Source organism: Thamnophis elegans, chromosome 12 (genome assembly GCF_009769535.1).
Source record: "Thamnophis elegans isolate rThaEle1 chromosome 12, rThaEle1.pri, whole genome shotgun sequence".
In the NCBI taxonomy this organism is placed as follows: Eukaryota; Metazoa; Chordata; class Lepidosauria; order Squamata; family Colubridae; genus Thamnophis; species Thamnophis elegans.
The window spans coordinates 31340934-31361738 of record NC_045552.1 but is presented as its reverse complement, the minus strand read 5'-3'; the positions used below and the strand labels follow the sequence as shown (position 1 = coordinate 31361738).

The following is a 20805-nucleotide window of genomic DNA, read 5'->3' as shown; positions in this document are numbered from 1 at the left end:
CTTTCTTCCTCTGGCCATTAAGCCCTTGGGGCTCTTCTCTCTCTTGTCTGATTGTTTCTTAGGCAGCCCCTCCTCCCCCAAGATCATCCACATATTCCATTATACATCAGTCCCAGCAGGAGGGGGTATATTTCAGGTCCTGTCTGCTAAAGAATTTCATTTGATGGGACCCAATGATGTGCCTTTTGTGCTGGGGCTCCCACCCTCTTGAACATCATCCCCCTCCCACATGAGGCTCTGAAAACTTGTTTCTTCCGGCAAATTTGGTGCTCTCATGGGGAGCCTGCACAATGTGTTTTTAGATGGGTGTTTTCCTGAATTTTTTTACATCTTAATTTTCTTGCTTTTATTTATTTTTTCAAGTGTTTTAATACTTTTGTTGATTGCTTAAACTTTTGGATGTATGCTACCCAGTGTCACATTTAGTGAGATGGGTGGCTATATAAATGTTTGCCTGCCAAATAAAATTATTCAGTGTTCACTATCAGGTGGTTCATTTGTTTCAGATAATGTAATGGTATAAATGTGAAAAAGGCCCTCAAATTACCGATGTATGTATGTATGCATTTATGCATTTATGCATGCATGCACGCACGCATGCATGCATGTATGTATGTATGTATGTATATAAGCTTAATCACATTTATCTTATGAGAAATATTCACAGAAATTCTAAATCAACTGTCAAAATCTTTTATTTGTTGAGAAACAGAGAATAAGTTCAAAAGTGTCACTTGTGAAAGTTTTCTGGAAATTTTCTGCAGTTGCAACACAACCTAACCCCTCAAACTTTATAATTATCCAGATAATTACCACAACTCAGCAGCATCAAGTAGGATTAACTTCAGAGTAACCATACAAAGGGAATGCCTTGGCTGAGTGCCTAAGATGCTGAGCTTGTCAATCAGAAAGTTCAGCGATTCAAATCCCTAGCGCTGCGTAACAGAGTGAGCTCCCATTACTTGTCCCAGCTTCTGTCAACCTAGCAGTTCGAAAGCATATAAAAATGCAAGTAGAAAAATAGGGACCACATTTGTTGAGAAGGTAACAGCGTTCCGTGCCCCTTCGGCATTTAGTCATACTGGTCACATGACCACAGAGATGTCTTCGGACAGCGCTGGCTCTTCAGAAGCAGAAATGAGCACTGCCCCCTAGAGTCAGGAACGACTAGCACATATATGCGAGGGGAACTATTACCTTTTAATTATACAAAATGTAAATGTGAGATTAGGAAATGATTTTTCTCTGAATTTAAGGTATCATCTGCATGCAACGGAATCTTGACTCTTCATTCCTCCTGCAATCCCTACTGTAGGAGAAAAAGCAAGATGAGCCTGGAAGGAGGGATTAAACACCTTGTCATGCCCCCAGTGTATAATTTGTGTATGTACTGTTGTTCACTGGCCCCATCTAATGGCCGGGATCAAATATCAATCTTTATTGTTTGGAAACTGATCCAGCTCTTTAAGACATCCATCTTCCCATTACCCCTCATTCCAGACACAAGTGCATCCTGGGAAGCCAGGCTTCATTTCCTTGAGGAGTCTGAGGAAACAGAAGCACTGGAAAGAATCCAGTCTAATCCATGACCTAGCTTCATCGGAGGACAAAAATCCACATCCAGTGCACACAGTATTGCTGGTGAGATTTATATTTATTTGCATATGTTGTTATGTTCACCAGCAACTCAACATTGCTTAATTTGTATTTGGGTTCTTACTGCATGTATTTCTATTTTTCCCAGTTTTGTCATGAGAACAGAACACACACTATCAGTCTGGAATTACTTCATTGCCGCAGGAGACCTAGGTGTCCCCCCCAACCCCCCCCCCAGCAGATTCCATCACTCCTTATCCAGCTCCAATGTAGCTTTGACTGTTACTTGGCTAGCTTCTTGTATAAAAAGGAGTTTCTAAGGATTTCCTCATCTCCCTTTCTTAGCAGAGGGAGCCAGCACTGTCCAAAGATGTTTCCACAGCCATGTGGTCTGATGTCCTACCACAGCACAGAGCATGCACCGAAACAGGGAGCACTGTTACTTTTGACTGCATGGTGGGGGGATGGAAGGATAACTACTAACAGTTGAGCCCCCCACTAAAGACCACAGGGGCTTCAACAGGGCTGGGGGCAAAGTTCTCGAGATTTTAGAGCATGGGTGGGTTCCTTTTTTAAAAAAATAACTATTATATTTTAAAATAAAAAAACTAAGAAGAACAAATATTCAAGAGAAAAATAGAGAGAAAAAGTAAAGAATGAGAGAGAATAAAACCAGTGCAGAGAAAAAGACAAAGAAATGGCTTGTTTTTCCTTCACAGCAGTATAAATTCACATTAAATTCTTACTCTAAGTTTACAACATAACTTTCATTTTCTTGTCTCCTATTTTTCCTAATCATGAAATGCATACATCAAAAAGGAGGGGTTCCAATCAACCCTATTCAGTATCTTTGTATTTAATTGAAGCTGTCAATTTCACCACCTCAGCCAGCTCCATCAACCTCACCATCAATTCGTCCATTTTGGGAAATGTCAGCTCCTTCCTTCACTATGCATAGAAAAGTCTCACCGCTGTTATATATAGAAACAAAGTTCCATGAGGTTTTTTTCCCAACTGTTGGAAAAAGTTCATCAGAAGGAATACCTTTGATTTCATTTGTATATTAATCTCCATATTAATCTACCCAAGCCTCGTGCTCTGGAGAGGACACTCCAGCTTTGCATACAGCATTGAAACAACACAGAATGTGGCAGTTACCAGTTATAAGTCTTTGCTTGATTGGTGTAGAGGGTGATACCAGAGGCCATTTTTGACGGTGGGAGAGGTCATTGTACCTCATTGGGCAGCTACCGCCCGCCTTAAACTGGGCAGCCCGCATCCAGTTAGGTGCTGCCCCGCCACGGTCTGCTAATCTCACAGAGTGCATGGGGTTTAGGGTCAAAGCCAACAAGCAGATCGATAATTCTGCACCATATAACAACTATAAGAAAACTTTAGCCCTAAAGCTGGACACTTGGAATATTTGGACAATGACCTCCGGCGATTTGTAACAAATATATGACGTTATACAGCTGTCATTGCCATGGAGTTGAGCAGACTGCAGATGGAGATTGTTGCCTTTAACAAATCCTGTTAAGACGATCAGACTCAGGATTTGTTAAGGAGAGAAAGGTCTCGTTCTTCTGGCAGGGAAAACCATCAAATGAGACTAGGGAATATGGGGTTGGCTTTGTGGTCAGAAACACCCTACTAGGAATCATTATCACCTGCTGCAGGAAGTGAAAGAATTCTGTCCTTGCAGCTCCACTCATCAGCAGGACTGGTTACGCTTATTAGTGCATATGCAGCGACATTATCCTCTTCAGTAGAATCCAAAGCCAAATTCTACAATGATCTGGCTGCTATTATCAAGAAAATCGCTGAGAAAGAACCACTGTTTATCTTTGGTGATTTTAATGCCAGAGTTGGAGCTGATTATAGTTCTTGGCCTACTTGTTTAGGTCAGTTCGGCGCCGGAAAGATGAACGAAAATGGCCAATGCCTGCTGGAGTTTTGCTGCTTCTACGGTTTTTGTATCAGGAATACATTCTTTAACACAAAGCCTCAACACAGAGTCTCTTGGAGACATCCAAGATTGAAGCATTAGCACCAGCTCAACTTGATTCTTACCAGGCGCTCCAATCTTCCCAGTATTACAATCACACACAGCTATCAGGGTGCTGAGATACAGATCACTCCTTGGTGTGCAGCAGAATAAAACTGATAACAAAGAGATTGCATCACTCGAAGAACGAAGGAAGACTACGAATCAACATCAGCAAGACCTGCAATTAGGGCAAAGTGGAGGAATTTACACAAGCACTTAAGGAAACTCTCCCAGGCCCAGCTGAAGCAAATGCATCAGAACAATGAGAATATCTCAAGAATGCTATTTATAACACCGCCTTGCCAGTATTTTGTAAGGAGATCAGAAAGACAGCAGATTGGTTTGAAGTCCATTCGGAGGAGCTGACGCCAGCCATCAAGGAAAAAAGGAGAGCTCTAATTACATATAAGGCCTGTTCCAGTGAGCACAACCTACAGGTTCTGTGAGTTGCTCATAGCAAAGTCCAACAGAATGCCAGGAGATGTGCTAACGATTATTGGCTGCAGCTTTGCTTTCGGATCCAGATAGCAGATGACACAGGCAACAACAAGGGGATGTATGATGGCCTCAAAGAGGCCTTAGGTCCAACACAGAAGAAATCTGCCCCTCTGAAGTCCGCTACAGGCGAAGCTATCCAGGACTGAGCACAGCAGATGCCATGCTGGATGCAGCACTACTCTGAGTTATACTCCAGAGAAAATGTGGTAACTGAAGAAGCATTAAATAACATTGAATGCCTGCCTGTCTTGGAGGAGCTTGACAGTGAATCAACTTTAGAAGAACTAAATGTAGCCCTGAATTCCCTTGCCTCTGGCAAGGCACCCGGGAAAGATAACATCCCTGCCGAAGTTCTGAAGTGCTGCAAAGAGAACATCCCCACTGAACTACATGAATTTTTTTGTCTTTGTTGGAGGGAAGGTGGAGTACCGCAGGACATGAAGGATGCAAATATCGTCACGCTGTATAAGAACAAAGGTGACAGGGGTGACTGTAACAACTACCATGGCATCTCTCTTCTTAGCGTTGTAGGGAAGCTGCTTGCCCGTGTCGTACTGAAGAGGCTCCAGGTGCTTGCAGAGAGTGTCTATCCAGAATCACAGTGTAGATTCCGAGCCAACAGGTCCACTACTGACATGGTATTTTCCCTTAGACAGTTACAGGAGAAATGCAGGGAACAAAGACAGCCATTTTTTCATAGCCTTCATAGATCTTACGAAGGTCTTGGTTTGTAGGGACGGCTTTTATAAAATTCTCTCCAAGATTGGATGTCCACCTCAGCTCCTCAACATCATCAGGTCCTTTCATGAAGAAATGAAGGACACTGTAGTCTTTGATGGCTTAACATCAGATTCCTTTGACATTTGAAGTGGAGTGAAGCAGGGCTGCGTCCTCACACCAACTCTATTTGGGATTTTTTTTTGCTATCATGCTGAAACATGCTTTTGGAACTGTAACACAGGGTATTTATCTACAGACCAAATCAGATGGAAAACTCTTTAATTTTTCTAGATTGAGAGCAAAGTCTAAAGTCCAGATGAAATGCTTACGGGATTTCCTCTTCGATGATGATGCTGCCATTACTGCTCAGTCTGCCAAAGACATTCAACAACAAACGTATGGACTGTTTTAGCAAGGCCTGCCAAGACTTTGGACTAACAATCAGTCTGAAAAAAACACAAGTCATGGGTCAGGACGTAGATTCACCTCCCTGTATTACGATCTCTGCACAAGAATTGGAGGTCGTCTATGACTCGGCTCAACTATCTCAGTGTCGCGCTCTTTTTAGATACTGAGCTGAATAAACGCATTGGTAAAGCAGCCACCACATTCTCCAGACTTACAGAGAGTATGGCTTAATAAGAAGCTGACGGAAAATACAAAGATCCAGGTCTATAGAGCCTGCGAGTTGAGCACACTCTTGTACTGCAGTGAGTCTTGGACTCTACGCATGGCAGGGGATAAAGTTGAACACTTTTCATATGCACTGTCTCCAAAGTATTCTTGGCATCACCTGGCATGACAAAGTTCCAAATAGCGCAGTCTTGGAACGTGCTGGAATCTCTAGCATGTATACACTATTGAAACAGCAACGTCTACGCTGGCTTGGGCATGTTGTGAGAATGGCCGATGGTCGGATTCCGAAAGATCCCCTGTATGGAGAATTACTGCACAGAAAGCTCTCCAGAGGGAGACCACAGCTGCAATACAAGGATATCTGCAAGAGGGATCTAAAGGCCTTGGAAATGAACATTAACAGCTGGGAAATCTTGACCTCTGACCATTCAGCTTGGAGGCTAAAGACGCAGCATGGCTTTCTCCAATTTGAAGAGATGCTTGTTCGGCAGGCCGAAGCAGAGAGGCAGTCCCGGAACCAGTGAAATCTGAGGGCATCTGCCCTCAGTGTGGAAGGGATTGCCACTCCCGAATTGGCCTTTTTAGCCACACCAGATGCTGCATTAGGACCTCTTTCCAGAGCACATAGTCTTTTGAGACTGAAGGATGCCAATGTAATTAGAGCTTCTGAATTAATGTATTTGAATCCAATTTTTGTCTATCCATCTTGTATGACAAAAAGGGCCCTCTTCAAATTTCCAACAAACATTTAAAGTACCTATACATTTTTGACAATTTTTCAGTAACAAATACTATAGCATTTTATGAAAATTCTCTTTAAGATAATAACAGTCCACATGTTCTCACATTGTTCCCTCTGAAAATTACACCCACCCGTTCCTCACGGAGCACCTGCCCCGCCCCCTTTATTCTGGCGGTAGCTTGTGCAGTGCAGCCGGCCTCCTAGGACCTCCCCGAACTTGCCTAGGAAGCGTGGCCGCCAGCAAAGCACGGGGGCATTCCAGGGTGTCCGCTTCACTGGTTTCCCGCCTCCCTTCCCGGTGAAGTTTTCCAAGCTGTGATTTCAAATGCAGCCTCCCATCCCTTGTGCCCGGCTCCCACTGAGCTCCGGGAAGAAGAGCCTTTGGGGAGTGAGGTGGAGGAGGAAGGAGGAGGAGGCATGCGGGCGGAGCTGTGCCAGCTGGGCAACCGGTGCTAAGAAAGTGCCTCACAGCTTTTGAAGGGAGGAGGGGTGAAGGAAAGGGAGAATGTGGAGTCACCTTTCAGGGCCGCCGAAGCAGCGGGAAACCAGCACCGCTGCCAGAGTCTAAAGCTTTTGGCGGCTCCAGACAGGTGAGGTGGACAGGCGGTTTCCTTCGCTCCCCTTGCAAGGGAGTAGTACCCATCCTTTTTTCATTTCTGCCTCCGCTGGACTTCGCGCTCTTCTCCGCGCTCTCCTTGGCTCCTCGCGACTGCAATAGATGTCCAGAAGCAGTGGGGACTGGACGTCTATTGCAGTCACGAGGAGCCAAGGAGAGCATGGAGAAGAGCGCGAAGTCCAACGGAGGAAGGAAGGTTCTCGGCACTCTGGGAAGCAGCGAAAGCGGCTGGGAGAGACGCGCTGCTCCAGGGAGGCTAAACCAAGCCACACGCCTCTCCCTGCTTTTGCGGCTTCCTGGAGCGTTCCAAATATCATGCAGAATTAAATCAGAGTCGAAGGCAAAACTATGCTTAAAGTTCCAATTTAATAAGGCAGGCATGTTGGCATTGTGCTGTGGGATTCCAACTCTGGAAGTTACATCAGAATCCCACCCAGTTAAAAGTTCATGATCTTGTCCCCACACCCACAGTCCACCACATGGTCCAATCTTCTTCTTCCACGCTGGCGTCTCCACCCAGCTGCTTCCGATCAGGTGTGAAAGTGCGGAGACAAAGGATGACCTTGGCTTCTAGTAAAGAATGAAAATACTACATTCCACAATCCTACTCCTTCTATTCCCCCCTCCCATCGACTATACTTAAAGAAACAGCATAATGAAATGAGAGAAAGTGTGACAGGCCAAAATTAAAAAAGGAATATAAATGCAGGCCTGACAGGCGGCCTCTCCTCAGAAGAAAAATGTTTCCTGAAAAGAGAATAACATAAAAGGTAATATATAAAAAATTAACCACCTACTTCTCCCTCTAGGGGACCCTTTGGTTTATCGGGAAACTTCTCGTGGAATTGTTCTACTAATTTCTTCACTTTTAAGTTCCAGCTTTTCACCCAAGTGGCTTCAGACAAAGGGTAACCTTTCCATTGCACTAAATACTGTAAGTGACCCCTATTCAGCCTATAGTCTACAATCTTTCCAACCTCAGATGGTAGTTCCCCTTCCATCTCTAAAGGAGGAGAGAAAGTTTGGGTGGATGCTCTTATGCTAGCCCCATTTACTGGTTTCAACAAGCTACAATGAAATTCTGGGCCAAATTTCCCTAGACTTCTGGGTAGACTGAGCTGAACTGTAAATGGGTTAACTATTGGGAATGGACCTAGAAATTTTTGATCAAATTCCTTGCTAGACATTCCTAATCTTAAGTATTTGGTAGACACAAAAACTTTGTCCCCCACATGAAAGGGGTATTGGAGCGAGCAGTGTTTATCAGCTTGCTTTTGACTCTTTTGTGGTGGCATCTGGGGCCTTCTGTTTTCTGCTGTGGTGGTTGGTGCGCACGTTCATGGCAATGGGGCTGGAGCCAAGCACTCTGACGCTTTGTGGCCAAGTTGACAGCAAAGGTGACATTTTATTTGCCCCCACGAGGAAAGGGACCTAGTTACATCTCTAAACTTAGGAACTGCCTCATCACATTTTTTTCACCATCCATTCTGTAGCTTGCCCCTTGCTAATCTCTTCTTCCATTGTTGAGAACCTTTCTCTGTAGGAAGGTTGGGCAAGAACCTTTTGGGGCATTGCAGGGGAGACTGGAACTGGTGGGGAGGTCAATCCCTCGGTTGGCCACTGCCCAGTTGTCTATCATGGTGCCATCTGCTGAGGAAGGACAGGTACCAATTGGAATCCCTTCCATCCATGACCTGGGATTAAGACCCATCCCGAGGGTGCCTGATTCACAGGTTGCAGTTCACCCAATGATGGCTGGTTAGGGGGGTTATGTCCCAAGGGCCATTCTGCTGGCTTGGAGGATTTCTGGCCCAAGGGCCCCTCTGCTGGCTTGGGGGACTTTCCCATGTTGATGGCCCACTGGAATCTTAACCATCCATACTCTGGGAAGAAAACCCAATTTAGTGGTGCTTCATCCACTAGTTGCAGCCCAATTTCTGGTGGCTGGCAAGTGAAGGATGCTTGCCAAATCCCTTCTTGCTGGCTGGGTTGAAAATCCCATCTTGATAGGGATTCTGTCTTCAACTCAGTTGCAGGGCATTGGCTCATTTCAAATATCCCTGTTTGGAAGGAGTCAAAATCTCCACTCCAGGATTTTTTCCAAGCCTTGGCTGGGGGGAAAGAGGGGGAGCATGCACTCACATTTAGTTGTCCGAAATAGTCCGGGATCTCCATTCATCAGATCTTCTGGCCATCTCCTAGACACGTTGAGATTAAGCTCCTTCATTCCTTTACTTTCCATCCCCCACAGGCTGGGCTTCTTGCTAGCGGCAATAAATTTTAAAAGCGAAACTGCAAACCTTTGAAGATTTGAAGAGTAACATCTCATCTCAGCTTCTTATCTCAAAAGGCTTTCTCCTAATTGTTCGCTGATATTTTACACTTACCGGGTGGTTCAGTGCTGGGAAAACAGCCACCCTCACCAGCCCTCCCATGAGGGAGGGGTGCTGGTGATTTATTTTGAAGTTAGAGTTGGAATAATGTCAGTGTTCCAAATACCATGCAGATTTAAATCAGAGTCGAAGGCAAAACTATGCTTAAAGTTCCAATTTAATAAGGCAGGCATGTTGGCATCCTGCTGTGGGATTCCAACTTGCCTTCGGGTTTGGCTGGGCAGAGAGGGCGGTTTAGGAGAAACCAAGCGAGGCTGCTCCGAAAGCGCTTCCACTTCCTCCTCGCCACCTCATCTTCGCCAGCGCTCCAGTGCCCTTTCCCCCTCCCACGGTCAGTCCGCACCTGCCATCTAGCTCCTGCGCCGCAGGAAAAAAAGACCTCAATGTTCCTCAAAAGCACGGCGGCAGAGGAGAAGGTGGCGAGGCTAACGCTGGGCCCAGCTCAGGTGCTCCAAGCGGAGGGGGAGGTGCCGCCACTACGGCCATGGATGGGGGCGCCAGTGGGAGCTTCGGCAGCTTTACCTCAACTGCAGCACCGGGCAGCAAATCCGGCGGTGCTGTTGGAGGAGGAGGAGGAGGCAGTAGGAGGAGGAGAAGGCAGTTATTCTGGCGGCAGCGGAGGTTCGGCGGCATCTTCTGCGGCGGCCGGTTCAGTGGCAGCCATTGGAAATTGTGGGTGCTTCATAACTGGAAGATTTTAAGAAGAGACTGGACAGGCATCTATCAGAAATAGTATAGGTCTTGTGAGAACAGGGGTTGGACAGAAGATGACCTCCAAGGTCCTTTCCAACTTAATTACTGTTGCTGAGAGGATGAACAATGACACTCAGAATGAAGTCCAGGACCTCCTTGGATAATCAGACATTTTAGAAGCTGATTACTGTTTTACTGCAGCATTGGGGGGGAAATCAAAAGATTGGCCACTGAGCAGCTGCCCAGAAAAGTTTTCCTAAATACTTTTCAGCTTGATGCTTTCAATGTGTCAATGATTTGCACATACACGCAATGCCATCAATTTATCAGGAGATGGTGATGTTGAACAAAGAATTGCAGCTCAGTTTCTGAGCAGTAAGATGCCATTGCAATGCGGTAACTTGGTCTATGGTTCAGGTTCTGGACTGGGAGTTAGCATGCCTAGTTCTGCTTTCGGCATGCAAGGCAGCAACTGAACCTGGGCCAGTCACTGTCTCTTGGAGGAAGAAGACAACAGCAAATCACTTCTGAAAACGTCCAGAAAGCTTCATGACACCAATTGCTGGGAGTCAAATCTGATTAAAAGGACAAAAATGGAGTGTATAAAAATAGTGTGTGCATTCTAGAGAGAGTAAGTTCATAGTACAGCACCAAACATATACAGACACATGCAGGATCACTAAAAATAATATTCTCATTTTGAACCAATCTGTCATGTGACCTTTTAAGGTACTCAGGAACTCTTTTTCTAGTCTAGTCTAGTCGATAGTTAAACCAGCACAGGGGGAAGGGGGGACCCAGATAGCAAATCTGATTCTGGAACAGACTAAGAAGATGCAATTTTGCTCATCTACATTTATTTCAGTGTTCAGATAGTATTCTTCATGAATAAACATTGTACAAATTATATTTAATTCCCAATAATTTTATCTCTTCTGTACTCTAGGATCCCATTAATGGTAGCCTCAGTATTCAATCTTGTTCAGTCGTACAACCTCACCCAGATGGCTACTATGCTTAGAAAATGAAAAACAGCACAATGTAGAAAGTCCTCAACTTACAACCACAACTGAGTCCAAAATTTCTCTTGTTAAGTGAGATATTTGTTATGTAACTTTTGCCCCATTTTACACCTTAGTGCAGTTGTTAAGTTAGTAACATTATTGTTCAGTGAATCTGGCTTCCCCATTCACTTTGTCAGATCACAAGATGATCACACGACCCTGGTACAGTGCAACTGTCATAAGTACATGCCAGTGGCCAAGCGTCTAAATTTTGATCACATGACCATGAGGATGATGCAGTGGTTAAGTGGGAGACAACGCCACTTTTCCCGGTGCTGTTTCAACTTTGAATGGTCACTAAACAATGGTTCTAAATTGAGGACTACTTGTATAGTCAATTGTCCTACAGTTGCCTCAGCACTGGGCAATGCTTACTTGGCCTCAGTTGTGGCAAACCCGAAATCTGCCTACTCCTGGTTCGCCAAGGGCTTCTGTGTGACTCAGAATTTGGTTGTTTTGTGTCTTTGCATCTTCAAAGCACAATCCTAGGCAATGATCTGGGTTGCTTCCATTGCCTTCCTTAACTTTACTCCGATTGCGGGGATTAGAAGGACGGAACACACCCACCCACCGGCAGACGTTTGGGGCTTTCTCTGTGCCTCAAACCTTTTGGAGGCAGCGCCCTTAGGAGGGGGGCAGCGGAGAAGGTCCAGGGCCTTTCCTGGGCTATAGGAGGACAAGGAAGGGGGGGGCTTCTTTTTCAATGGGGAGGGGGCCTGGGGGTTGGGCAATTGCCCGGCCCATCCAATGAGCCCCTCCCAAAAACGTCACCTGCTGCTACGTGAGAGGATCCAATGGATCCAGGTTGTCCCTCCAGGGCACAGCAGCTCCGTTAAGTCGAAGGCCAGGGATTCTTTCACGGGTTCAGGTTTCCCCGCGCTTTGCGCCACTGGCCAATGGGCGGCAACCGAGGGGAAGCGGGAGGCCGAGCCGGGGCTCCCGAGCGGACGGGGGGGGGGCGCGGAGGAGTGAGCGGCCTGGGGGAGCGCCGCTGTAGCCCCTCTCCCGGCGTCCCCCTCCCCCTTCCTTCGGGGCCGGGCGGGGGGCGACGTGCGCCTGGCGGGAAGGTGAGGGCGACGCCTGTCCGCGCCCACTTCGCCCATCCGGCGCTGCTCATTGGCTGCGTTCCGGGGACGGTCCGGGCGGGCGGCCGATATAAGCCGCGGATGGCTGCGAACAATACGGCTTAGCCAAGCCGCTGGGCTCCTTCGTGGCGGAGCTTAGGAGGCGCCTCCCCGGCCGCCGCTTCCGTCGCTCGCCGGCCCAACCGGGCTGCTGCGAGGCTCTACGCGGCCCGGCCCCGCGCGCGGCAGCTGCAGAGCAGCTGCCCGGCAGCGCAGGTGGCGGCGCTGAGCCCGCCGGCGGTTTCCGACCCGGCCCCGGCAGGAGCCAGAGCTGCGGCCGCCGCCACCGGCCATGGAGCTGGACCTGCCGCCGCCTTACTTCTACGAGCCGCTGGAGGCGCAGGGCGAGGATTTCCACCGCTCCAGCGCGCCCAGCGAGGACATTTGGAAGAAGTTCGAGCTGCTGCCCAGCCCCCCCGCCTCCCCACTGCCCGGTCCGGCCGAGGATGCCGCCGCCGACGGCCCGCCGGAGCCCGCCGCGGGGCTGCTGGGCAACCTGAGCGCCTTCGTGCTGCGCGACTGCATGTGGAGCGGCTTCTCTGCCCGCGACCGCCTGGAGAAAGCCATGGGCGAAAAGCTGGCGGCCAAGCCCACGCCGGCCCTGGCGCCCGCCCATGACTTCGGCGGGCTGGGCGGCGAGTGCGTGGCTCCGGGCGCAGTTTTCGCCTGGCCCGGCGGGAGCGCGGCGGCGGCGCCGCCCGCGGACACCAAGATCCCGGTTTCGTCCGGCTCCGAGAGCCAGAGTGACTCCGGTAAGGCTAGCATGGAACCGAGGGGGGCTGGAGGGTCGCCCTAACCATCCTCTGCTCATCTCTCCGCCTCCCCGGGAGTTTCTGCTCCCGCGAGGAAGTTTGCATGGTCCCCTCCCGCCTTCCCTCGCTGTCCCTGAACTCTCCAAGGCTGCTTCTATCTGCTCTCCTCCCCGGGCAGCTTCCTGCTTTAGCCCCTGCCCAATCAGCTGCCCCTCGGCTGGTTCCCAAGGAAGCTGGATGAAGGAGGCTGCGGTCCCCGGGCGAACCCAACTATTGGCTTAGCGTGTTGTCGGGATTGGGTCGTTATCGGGCAGGGCAGGCGAGGCGGTGGCTTTTCCACATGTTGAGTGAAGTCAGCCCGAGGAGCCTTGAAGACAGATCTGGAGAGATCTCCCTCCTCTGCTCCTGGGGTCAGTCCTTCCTTGAGGAACTGGAAGTGGCCCTTTCAAGTTTCTGGGTGGCTGCTCTGCATTGCAATCCTATGAACTACAATCTAGTTCTTAATTATTAATTATTGGAAGGCTTGGAATAGCAGCATCTGCAGCATCCTAAAGCTAAAAACTGGTAGCATGGCAGGCTGGTAAATAGAGCAAGAGTGGAGTCTCTTTCTCTCCCATTTTGCAGCTTGGCGCTTAAAATGATCTGAAAGCCATTATGTTCTTGGGGAAGAAGAAAAGGGGCGGGGGCAGCCAAACCATGCCTGAAGTTTGGCTGCACACATCAGTTCACATTCAGAATTGCACAGGAGTAAGAAAGAACCTAGAGACTGAGAGCCAGAGCCAGCCTTTTTAAAATTGGGGGGGGGGGCTGCAAGGAACTTTCTGATCTAGTAGGAGACCCATGGACTTCGGGGAAGAGTGACAAGCAAGGACAGAGAGAGAGGCAACGTGTTGGGTGTGGGAGATGGGCTATTAGAAATGGAAGGGCATGATAAGGTCTACAAAGTAATGGTTGAGTTGCGTGTCCTTAGTAGTTCATCAAAGCCCCGAAACTCTTGTTCAACAAATACACTGCAAGGATTGCTGATGCCTGGTCCAGTCAGCTACTGTTAAGGCACTTTGACCCCTTTTGTGTCAGATTTAAGACTTGAGTTTTACCTGGCTCAGTCCATTTGGTGTGTTCACAACAGAGCAGGTGATGGTAGGAGTTGCCTGTCCTTGTTCACAACTCCACCTTTTCACTGGTTGATTTTTCTGGCTGAAACCAAAAGGGGGATCTCCCGTTTCTTAACTACTCCACCCACGAGGCACTAATATTGCATATCAAGCCTTGATATTCGAGTGGTTTGAGTGTACCTGGCTTGTTAAGCCTTGCATGTGCAAATATTATGATGGCTTATGTGTTCAGTAAAATAAGCAATGGCAGAGATGCTTTCTGAAGTGATGCTTTCTTGCTGACTCATTCTAATGAAGTAGTCTTTCTGGAAAAAGTGTTTTCCAGCATAAAGACTAATTCCAGGGTGATAGCTGCCCTCTGTTGAAAAGACAGTTCAGACAAAGTGAGGAGACACCTTCTGTTCAAGAACAGCTTTTTCCCAGCTAAACTGGGAGAGGGAGGTTCCTTGCGCTTCTACTGCATTCTACTTCCAGGCTTCAAGCCTTGTTGACCCTCTTTCTGCTTGAGTCACTAGGTGAATGGTGATGCCTTGTGACTCAGCTTGCAAGGCTGAAGAAACAAATCTGGTGTAAGGTTTAATTACATGAGGACACTGGTAGGTCTGGCAGAGGCTTAATCTCAGTTCACAAAGGGGTGAGAACTGTTACTGATTGATTGAATCATGTTCTTGTGTTGACATGGACTTCACCCCCACCAACAGGAGAGCTCTGTCCACAAATGTCCTTTTCAGTCAGGGACAAAAACAGATGCTCATGTTTGGGTTATTTTGAGGGGGCGTGGTTGCCACTCATTAACAGTGGCTAGAGGAGAAACCAATGGGGATAGGAAGGGGGTGGCATTTCAGAATGATCCATCAGTTTCTTGCATTCTGGAACCAACAGTCAGGTGTGTGTGTGTATGTGTGTGTGTCTTTTTGTTGACTCCTGGAAATTGCCTCTATGAATCCTGCAGTTTTCTTGACCTTGCTTGGCCATGGGTCACCCAGCTGGCTTTTTTTTTTAAATAATTTTATTTTTTATTACATAGACAACATCACATAACAATAGAAAAAAAAACAATGGGAAAAGGAGAGAAAAAAAAGGAAAGAAAAAAAAAGAAAAAAAAACCCATCATCACATACAATATGTCATTTGATCACAGGTGCATCCCTACTACGTTTATACATCCCGTATCTCTCGCTGGCTTTGTGCCAAAGGGGAGACTAGAACACAGGGCCTGTTTGTAGCCTGATGCTTTAACCACTAGACCAAACTGGCTTTTTAACCAATATTAATCCTAGGGATAAGTTGGATTGTGCAAAAGGACAACATAAAAATGTAGAGCAAGAGGTAGAAAGAGATATGGGAATTCATATTGGGTATAAATGGGTATTCAAATCTTTCACTTTAAGAATTGTATGCTGTTTTCAGAACCAGAACACACACAGTAAAAAAAAAACACTAGTCCTCAAAAGTAGTGATCCATTTATAATTTTGTCAAGTGCAGATGGGTGCTCTGTAGAGGGTAGGGTGTTCCCACAGACTCTTTCCAACCCCCCCACCCTGCTTGCTCACTCTTCAGTACTGGTGAGACAGGGAGCCCCGGATCTTCTCTTATACATTAGAGACCTCTTTGAATTTGGATAAGACAAGTTGCAAGAGAATAGCAGAATCTTTCCATTATCATTGTTTAACATGTAACCCAGTGGTGGGATTCAAAATTTTTAACTATCAGTTCTGTGGCTTGGTGTGCATGGCAGGGGAAGGTTACTGCAAAATCCCCATTCCCTCCCAATCAGCTGGGACTCCGGAGGCAGAGAATAGTTGGGGGAGGGGCCAGTCAGAGATGATATTTACCGGTTCTTCGAACTACTCAAAATGTTCGCTACAGGCTCTCCAGAACTGCTCAGAACCTACTGAATACCACCTCTGATGAGCACTGCGCTTGGGTTTTGAGAATGAGAAATAAGGTGCATCCAAGCATCTTTATAATACCTTGGTAAGACCACACCTAAAATCCTGCATCCAGTTTTGGCCAGCACAATATAAAAAAGATGATGAAACTTTAGGAAAAAATGCAGAGAAGAGCAACAAAGATGATTAGGGGGCTGGAGGATAAAACATATAAACATTGACTGCAAGAATTGAGTATGTCTAGTCTAGTGAAAAGGAGGGCCAGGGGCAAAATAGGATATTTAGCCAATATTTGAGGGGCTGCCACAAAGAAGATGAGGTCAGCCCCTATTTTCCAAAGCAACAGAAAGCAAGACAAGAAACAATGGATGGAAACAAACCAAGGAGAGAAGCAACCTAGAACTAAGGAGAAATTTCCTGACAGAACAATTAACCAATGGAATGGCTTGCCTTCAGATGATGTGGGTGCTTCTTTACTGGAAGCCTTTAAGAATAGACCGGACAACCACTTGTCTGAAATGGAGTCCGCTGCTTGTGCAGCGGGTTAGACTAGAAGACCTTTAAGGTTCCTCCCAATCTGTTATTCTGTAATTTTATCTTTCCAGTTAAAAACCCTCTGCTGTGGACTCCTCTCTCTGTTTCTTCTCCACCCTGTTAGCAAAGGAGAGAAATGCTGAACCAGAGGGTGGAGTTTGGTGAGAGGCAAGTTTAGACAGGCGGCAGCCTTCCCTAAAAAGGCCTTCTGTCTTTCAGAGAGCCCTGCCAATCTGTCTGAAGAAGAAAGAGGGGTCTCTTAGGAAGTTTACTCAAGCCCTTCTCAACTCCTCACTCTTTTCGGGTGAGCTGCTGGGCAGGAGGTGCTGTCTCCCTTTTTGTGCCTCTGGAGTTGGAGAAAGGCGCTATAGATTGAGGGCTTCTGAGAAGGGGCAAGTCAAAGGGACAAAAGCCAGTTTCCCTCTCCCCCCTCAGGTCTGTGCTTCATTTACAATTCCAATGAGCTATTGAAGAACAGGGCAAAGATGGAGGTGGATTTAACCCACAAAGTTTACTCCAGTCCTGCCTCCCAATCAGATATAATTTTGTTGCTGTTGTCCTTGTAGTTGTCTTCAGTAGAGATTTCTTCCCTTCCCTCCAGAGTACCAGGTCACATGCCTTCTTTGGCTGCAGTTCGAAACAGATTGAATTTGGAGGGTAGAAATCCCCTCCTTCCTATTTTCAGGATCTCCTGATAGGTCGGAGTAGGACAGGAGGCTACATGTGTACTTTTGGGGGAGTGTGGGGGAGGGGTTGTCTAAAGGTGCCCACCTGGTCAGTTTTAGAGTTTGGCTTTAATGTCTGATCTTTTGCTACTCAGTCATAGATGTGTAAGTTCGCTGCTTTAAGGAGTTTTACTTTATTATTGTGTTGCATTTGGTTACTTAAATGCAATAAAACAATATCAGTAGTATTATTAGTATTAGCAGACTGATAACATCTGATGAAAAAGAGAGGGAGGGAGAAGAGTATCAGACCAGGGGTCCAAATGCCCAAATACTACCCAAAGAGGACACAGTATTGCTTACTCACCTAATATCTAAGGAGGAAAAGTCATTCAGTGTTCCAGATATTTGAGTTTGGAGATGCGTCTCTTGTCTTCTGAGCCACAAGTCATTCCAGAATTTGTTAATGCCCTTGACACATAACTTAGGATCAGGAGCAGTCATTTTACTCTGCATTGTGACAACGGGATGGCAGCCTGCACAGTGCCACAGAATGTCCCTCAAGTTTATTTTTTCTTAGGAAAATTGCCACATAATTCTTTAACATTATGGCAGCTGAGGAAAGGAGAGGGCAAGGCATAAATGAAAATTCTGCTGTTCAGGGAGGCCATCCGACCCTTGGAGTCAGATCAAGCCAGTTTCCAGTAGTTGTAGAAGTTAATACCTGGTTTGGGATGCTTACACACCTTTTCTGAAGAAAGAGGCCACAAGCTTCCACCTACTTCTGCGGGAACCCTTGGTTCACACAAGTTGAGACGTGTTTTGTTCAGCTATGGTTTATTGAAAATCACAATTAGCTGGATTTGCATAATATGCAAACCAAAACCAAGCAAACCACAGTACAGCTTAACCATCTGCCTTGAGCTGTTTCTTGGCTCGTGAAGTGCTCTCCATTCATTGATCCTCTACAGTTGCCCACTGTGTTCAGTTCAGTTAATAAGTTGTTTGTCACTGCCTGAAGCACAGAAACGGGCCTTGATACCCGTTGATTCCTCCATCTTTTCTTTATTTGCAGAAGAAGAAGAAATCGATGTGGTGACCGTTGAGAAGAGGCAGGCTTTGGGGACAAGGAAGCCAGTCACCATCACAGTGCGGGATGACCCTCTGGATCCCTGCACCAAGCATTTCCATATTGCCATCCATCAACAGCAGCACAACTATGCTGCCCGCTCCCCACCTGAGGCTCACTCCATTAAGGGGCCTTTGGAGAAGGGCAGCCTGGATGCCGAAGACAATGAGCCACAGTCGCCCGGGCAGGGGGTAGAGAGTTTCCTTCCTGCGGTTTCCCTCCCCAAGGCTGGCGGTGCTCCTGGCTCGGACAGTGAGGATGTGACCAAGAGGAAAAACCACAACTATTTAGAGCGCAAGCGGAGGAATGATCTTCGTTCGCGTTTCCTGGCACTGAGGGACCAGGTGCCCGGTCTCGCATCCTGCCCCAAAACCCCCAAAGTGGTGGTCCTGAGCAAAGCTTCCGAGTATCTGCATCTGCTTCTCAGTGCCGAGCAGCAAATGGTGGCTGAGAAGAAGCTGCTGAAACTGCACCAGCTCCAGCTACGGAAACAGATTTCACACCTGCAGGGCACGGAGTAGCTGGCCAGGCCTCCTGGGTTTTTAGTCGCATCGGCACTTTTTGGTTGGTTATGGGTTGCAGACTCCTAATGGAATGTCATTCCCATCATGCACTGCAAGTCATATGGGGCTTGTCCTTATTCTGCTGCTCCCGTCTGAATTCTGTTCCTCCTTCCAGGAGAGAGAGGGGGCTTCAGCTGCCAAAATGAGGCTTTTGCTGCACAACGTTGGATTATGGCCAAGCCCCACGGCCGTCTCCTTTTTGGTGGGCCCAGCTGGACGCAGACGGCTGTTTCTCCAGAGGGACCTAGACACACCAGACACACCACACTTGATGTTTCAAGGGGGCCCTGAGCCACATTTCTCAGTGGAGGTCAAGAGTGCATGGTGCATTTGTAATTTGTGGAGGGTGGATCTTTCTGCAATTTGTTGCTTTTTTCATAATAATGTGATGGTAGTCAAATTCTCTGTCTCGTCCCTTTGTTCCTGGACCAAGACTTCTTAGAATTGGCATTTTCTGTTCCTCCAACAAATTGTGGATGGATCCTTTGTGCAAAAGGTTATTTCAATCTCTGGAGTCCAGGGGAGCTCAGACCTCCCTGGAAAGGCAGCAAGGAGCTGCCTCTGGTTTTAGGGAGACCTCATTCCAGTTGAGTGCAACCTGCGCAAGTGGGAGTCCATGACAAGCGTTTGGTGCAAAAGGCACTTTGGCCACAGATACCATCTGTCTTGTCAGAGTTTCTCCAGCTCACATGGGGGGGGGCTTAAAAAAGCACCCCACTTTACACCATCACTAGAACAGCACTACAATCACCTTGAATTTGATTTACCTCATTCTTTTTCCATTTAATGACAAACCAGGGCTTATCTTGGCATTTGTATATCCTAGAACCTAATGTAGTGACTGCCTCATTCTTTGTACCAAACTGCTTTTTAAAGATATATACTGTATTTTTGTACTTTTTAGATTTTTTTTGGTTTTTGTAAAATGTTGGCTCTTTCCCTCCCCCCTTTGTTTCTATACCCAAATATACCGCCTGCAGTCAGGGAGGTGGGCCACCTCCGTGGCTTCCAAGGGAGTGATTCAAATTGGCTCCCTTGGGAACAGGCTGCTTTCCAAAAACTGGGATGACTGGAAATTCTTCTTGCAGGGAAGAGGCTAGTTCCAGCTTGCAAGCACCAATAACAGATGTCCCAGGGGCCTGTCTTGTGGGAAGCAGAGCCGACCCTGCACTTTCAACCTGACTCCAAGATGGGGTTTCTTTCCCAGAGAAAGCAGGAAAGGGCTGCTCTTGTACTGGGCTACTATGGGCTGCCCATCTGTGGGGCAAACCTTCAGGGCAGCAAAGTAGGTGAGGTGCGAGTCCTGGCTTGCCAAAAGCATTGAGAAGTGAACGAGGAGGCTGGCAAGTCTCATGAAAGGGCAAGGTGCATGGTGGATGAGGAAAGCTGTGTGTGTGCGCCTTCCCTGGGCTTTAATGTCATGTGCTGCACCAAGCTCACTGGGAAAGGTGGATGTCTAAAGCAGGGATCTCCAAACTTGGCAACTTTAAGACTTCTGGACTTCAACTCCCTGGATTCCTCAGTCAGACTCAGAAGCCTTAAAGTTGTCAGTTTTAGAGACTCCTGGCCTAATCCTTTCGGAAACTGTCCTTCTGCCCAAGGCCTCTGCAGTGGGTCCCTTTCTTCTTCAGTGGAAGAGCCACCCGAGGATCCATGCTGGTGGGATGGGCAGAAAGACTGCCACGTTTATCTGCTGCAAAGGACTCCTGTTCATGGTGGGCTTTATTTCTAGGTTGGGATGGCAGCCTTTGCTAATGGGAGAGGGGCAGAGCAGCATCTCCCTCTGCTTGGGCCAAGCTTTCCTAGAGAGCGGCTGCTCCCTCCTTATGCAAACCTCCCCATCCTCCCCCATTTCAGGAGGGGTGAGAGTGATGGGCCCCCTTGCTGGCACAGTACAGGTTCCACCATGCAGATGCCGCTGGGATGTTCCTCAGCCCGCCCTGTCAAAGCTTCGAGCCTGGGTGGTTCAGACTTAGCATTTCGTTACCTTACATTTTTGAAATAAATTAATTACAAAAGGGCAAA

General features: G+C 47.5%; 1 protein-coding gene across 1 annotated transcript; it reads left to right on the top strand.

Annotated features, from left to right (window-relative positions):
* Positions 1–12131: 12131 nt before the first annotated feature.
* On the top strand, positions 12132–20805 carry MYCL (MYCL proto-oncogene, bHLH transcription factor). Its single transcript, XM_032228341.1, has 2 exons — positions 12132–12881; positions 18164–20805. Exons 1-2 carry the CDS (start codon positions 12422–12424, stop codon positions 18736–18738), a joined length of 1035 nt encoding a protein of 344 aa, XP_032084232.1. The 5' UTR covers positions 12132–12421; the 3' UTR covers positions 18739–20805.